At 38.7% G+C, this 4,471-nt stretch overlaps 2 protein-coding genes across 2 annotated transcripts; both read left to right on the top strand.

Moving 5' to 3' along the window:
- Positions 1–215: 215 nt before the first annotated feature.
- MELLADRAFT_114317 (uncharacterized protein) lies at positions 216–1,947 on the top strand (the record flags this gene model as incomplete). Its single annotated transcript, XM_007419197.1, has 2 exons — positions 216–275; positions 730–1,947. 2 exons carry the CDS (start codon positions 216–218, stop codon positions 1,945–1,947), a joined length of 1,278 nt encoding a protein of 425 aa, XP_007419259.1.
- Positions 1,948–3,129: 1,182 nt separating this feature from the next.
- Positions 3,130–4,317, top strand: MELLADRAFT_114318 (uncharacterized protein; the record flags this gene model as incomplete). Its single annotated transcript, XM_007419198.1, has 3 exons — positions 3,130–3,780; positions 3,810–4,160; positions 4,282–4,317. The coding sequence occupies 3 exons, from the start codon at positions 3,130–3,132 to the stop codon at positions 4,315–4,317; spliced, it is 1,038 nt and encodes a 345-aa protein (XP_007419260.1).
- Positions 4,318–4,471: the final 154 nt, after the last annotated feature.

The raw sequence follows: 4,471 nt of genomic DNA on the forward strand, positions 1-4,471 counted from the left end.
TTTGCTGCCCAGTGTTGCGTTTAATAGAACATTTGTTTCATTGATCTTGGTTTTCATCATGCTATCCGATGATCAAATACACATGAGTTTGTTGACATGATGTACAAATTCGGCGAATGAGTCACCAACCAAATGCATGTGTATGTGTCTTGACTCTGTCTATGTGTGTCTACATTGGTCGTACCCAATAGCATGATAAGGCTAATATACAAGAGATGTCTAGCTACGTCAACAGTGAGGACATACCGTTGCGAGCTGCTTCTCAAACTAGAATAGTGAGTATGTCAGGCGTATTATTGTGTAAATCCTGCTGTCACGATTGTCTGTAACATCTTTGCATTACTTTTGGCTTTTGCTTGTTCAAATGGTCAATCGATTGGGTTTGGTGTAGTACATCACCCAGATTTTTCATTGTCTCTTCTCAATTGGAAATGGCGCTTTATGAAAAGGTGACTTCTTTATTGTTCTACTCCAGTCCCTCTGATTTCACTACACCCCATTGGTTTCTCACTCTTCCACTTGTCTTGCTGTCAAAAGCCGATAAGGAACGTCAAAAGGTTGATACGGACATTATTCAACTGGAATCGTTTTCTATGTTGGATTTATTCGGTGTTGCCCCAATGTTCAGTAAGCATTCTATATTCACTGCATGATTGTTTGCCTTATATAATGATGATCAAACTAATGAAATTGTCATCCATTTGCAAAATGATTTTGTCTCATTCAAAGTTGTTACCAGTCGAATTAGTGCAAATGATCCTTTCGCATCTCGCAGACAAAATTGCGTATTTTCCTCCAGACAAATCAAATAATGCAGATATTCATTTCTCTGATTTCAACTCAGTAGTCCGTTTTCTTCCTCTCCGTTTGCTGGGCAAATCTTGGAATATGGCAATCTTGCCGTATGTCTTTAACTCGTTGCTCATTATGAAGAAAATCCACGCGGAACAATTGGTTATTATGTGGAAGACTCCATCATTCGCGGCTAGCGCGTTTCGGTTGCCAAATCTTGGGTTAACTAATGTTCACTATTTACCGAATTTTGTTACGCTTGGTTCTAAACTCTTACCGGATTCAAACTGTCATTACACTAGAAATTTGTTTTTATATGATATCAGCGGCCTGGTAATCTCGATCGATGTGGTGGAGAGACTCATTGTTTTGTGTGGCGAAACTTTGTCAAGTCTACGTATCAGTTTTTTTGCTGCGGTGGGGTTTTCTGCTGGAATGATAAGAAGCTTAAGTGTTGTGCGTAATCTCAAGGTGTTAGTCATACATGGTAGCACGATGCGAAACACAATGAACGACTGTGATTCAATCCGCAAATTTCTCACGGCGTGTCCTACCTTGCGATCTCTTTCGATTCGATGCACTTCTCTCAATAATATGGCGATACAACATGATTCTTTGCCAAGTTTACGTCACTTATGGGTAGAATGTGATCGTAAAAACTCCGATGCAATTACTAGTTTCTGTCGCTCGGGTCGAATCAAAATTCACTCCCTGGAATGCCTCTCGCCTGATGGCACCGACCAATCAGGAAAATTGATTATGGCGTTGAAAGAATCACTTGAGATCCTGTTCTTTCCCTGCATCGCCAATGATTTACCTCTTGATATCTGCACCTTTTCATTTCCTCATCTCCGAGTTATCCGATGCTTATGGTGGAAGTCTTACAAACACAATTTGTTATGGCTACAATGGAGTTTATTTGATGAGATGGAGTTATTAATCACTGATTATTGCAATGGAAGCGAGTATTGGCGCAAAGCTTTGAAGCGGTCGGATGTTCATGTAGTCAGGAAGCCTGCAAAGTTCAAATACTTAATTTTCACTACTTGGAATGGTTATGAGCAGGAGGATGCGGAATTGGTGCGCCTGTGCGCCAACTTTGGCATCAAATGTTTATTTACACATGCGTTAACGCATGAGCAACTATTGGTATGATTGATTTGTTTTAATTTTGTCAATTTATCTTGTATGGTCGTTGATACTTTGTATGACGTGTTTACAGGATTATCGAAATTATTTTGCTGATATCCTCATTTCATAAGGTATATGAACATTTGGGGTGTTTAGTGGTTGATCAAAAAGGAGTAAGATTATGCTGATTGTTTGATTTTGTTCTCCACTATGATTACCTGGCTCATATCAATTTCTTCTATTGGTCGTGATAGAGCTATAGCTTTTGTTTTAGTAGGCAATGTCAAGATGAAGACTGAGTGCGGAGGATCGTGGTACTTTACATATTTAGTCATAGGTAATTGATTGTTTTGTCTTATGCCTTATTTGATTTGCGATTTGCATTGGTGGTGCCTATGAATTACAAGGTCTATATGTTGAAGGGTCTGTTTTAGCATGGATGCAAGTTGTGTGCGTGAATTATGAACATTTCATAATGTTTCCCCATTTTTGTCACATTTTAAATTTATTTGTTTTATAGTTAGTAACAAGTACATGCGCAAGCTTTCATTTTAGTTCTCTTGATATACTAGGATTTGCAATATCCTTGGAGTATGCATAGTATTGATCTTTTAGCATTGGCATTCAATTCCTCATTGCCATTCATTGCATTTGATATTATGTTTGTCAACCTGTTCTTGTTACTATGCTTTTAGGTATAGAGCGCTGACAGTGGCAGATTTATTTCTACATTGGTGGATGCTTAACTTGTATTAGTATATTAGTCAATTGAAACATAGTAAGGTGAATTAGTTTCTTCAGGATGAATAACCTCACGCACAGTTTTTTGTGAATTATACACCGTTTGAATGACACATGTCGTGGGGTCACAAGCTGTGAATTGAACGCTCCGCTATCTTGTATTCATGGAGTGGTCAAAACTTGACACACAGACTATACGGTAACAATATGCATGATGTGAAGTGTATGAATCCTGTTATTTCCTCCCCAATGGTTCGTAATAGTAGAATCCTTTTGGGGTTTTGCTTATTATAATACCGTGAAATCAAACTTGGTGGGGATTTTCTACGCGTACAATTATTGTTGGGGGTGACTTCTTTATTTTTGTAAGTGTTCATTGGTGGTAACTTCCTTATTTATTGGGTATATATATCATTGAAAATATAGTCCTTTATTGTCGCTATATTCTATTGTATATTTGTCATCATGGCGTCTGGTCCAAACTCTTTACCTATCGAGTTAGTACAGTTGATTCTAAATCACTTTATGCGCAAGATGCCATTCCATCCTTCAAATGAATCGAATTCTGCCGATGTTTTTTATCTCGACTTCAGGTCTATCAAATGCCTACTTAATTTACGTTGGCTTGGCAGATCTTGGGCTGTTGCAATCTTACCATTGGCCTATCGTTCAATGTGGCTGTACAAGTCGACAAACACTCGTAATTTGGTTATGATGTGGAAGAATCCGACGCCGATGCCTAGCATGTTCTATTTAGAGCGTCTGTGCTTAGATAATGTCCAATTCTTGCCTGATCATATTGGAAGCGGATCAAACCCAACAATTCAATCGACATATCAAACTCAGGCCGACTTGAATACTCCAGCTCGCTCCGATTACATTATTCAAATGCATGTGGCAGCGGATCTGATTGCTTTGTGCAGTTCGACTCTGATCGATTTGAAACTTTCATACGTAGATGCGGTTGGCTTTTCCAAGCAATTAGTAGATGCAGTGACGGGAGTAGCAAAACTCAAGATATTGATTTTAGACGGTAGCAATGAGCAAGACACTCAAAACGACTGTGATTCCTTGTGTGAAGTGCTCAATTCGATGGTCAAATGCTCTTGGCCTTGCGTACTTTGCTCGAATTTCTATTCTTCAAGTTTATCTCGGATGCCTTGCCTTTTGAAGTGTATGCTGAGGTGTTCCCACAGCTCCGGATGATACGTGCCCTCAATTTTGACCCCGAAAATTGCAGTCTCTCTTGGTTATTATGGCGTATATTTGACTTCATGGAAGTCTTCATCACCGATTATCACAACGGAGGTTATTATTGGCGCAAAGCGTTGAAGCCTCCCGACGTTCCCTGGTTCCAAAAACCTCGCCATTTCAAGTACATAATATTCACAACATGCCATGGCTCAAATCAGACGGATCCGAAATTGGTAAAACTTTGTACCAAATACGGCTTGCAGTGTATTTTCAGAAACGAGCTATCAATGTCGGAACTATTTGTATGTACTCATTTAACTTCACATCATTTTCTGCTCAAGTCTAATTTTTCCTTTTTGATATACAATGCTCACAGGGTTTGTATAACGATGTTAAACACAACCATGTCTTATGATTTATTAGGCAATTGTTAGTGGTTGTCTATTGGTGGCCTGTTGATACACTCAATCTACTTGTTTTTATCATGTGAAGGTTATCAGACTTTTTTAATCTTTTTCTGTAGTTGACATATTTCTTCTTGGGGTACAATTTGAAATCAATCTTTATTTACTGTGGCGCAATGACTAATTTATTACTGCGAATGGGTCATGTC

Source organism: Melampsora larici-populina (assembly GCF_000204055.1).
Source record: "Melampsora larici-populina 98AG31 unplaced genomic scaffold MELLAscaffold_141, whole genome shotgun sequence".
NCBI classification, from domain to species: Eukaryota; Fungi; Basidiomycota; class Pucciniomycetes; order Pucciniales; family Melampsoraceae; genus Melampsora; species Melampsora laricis-populina.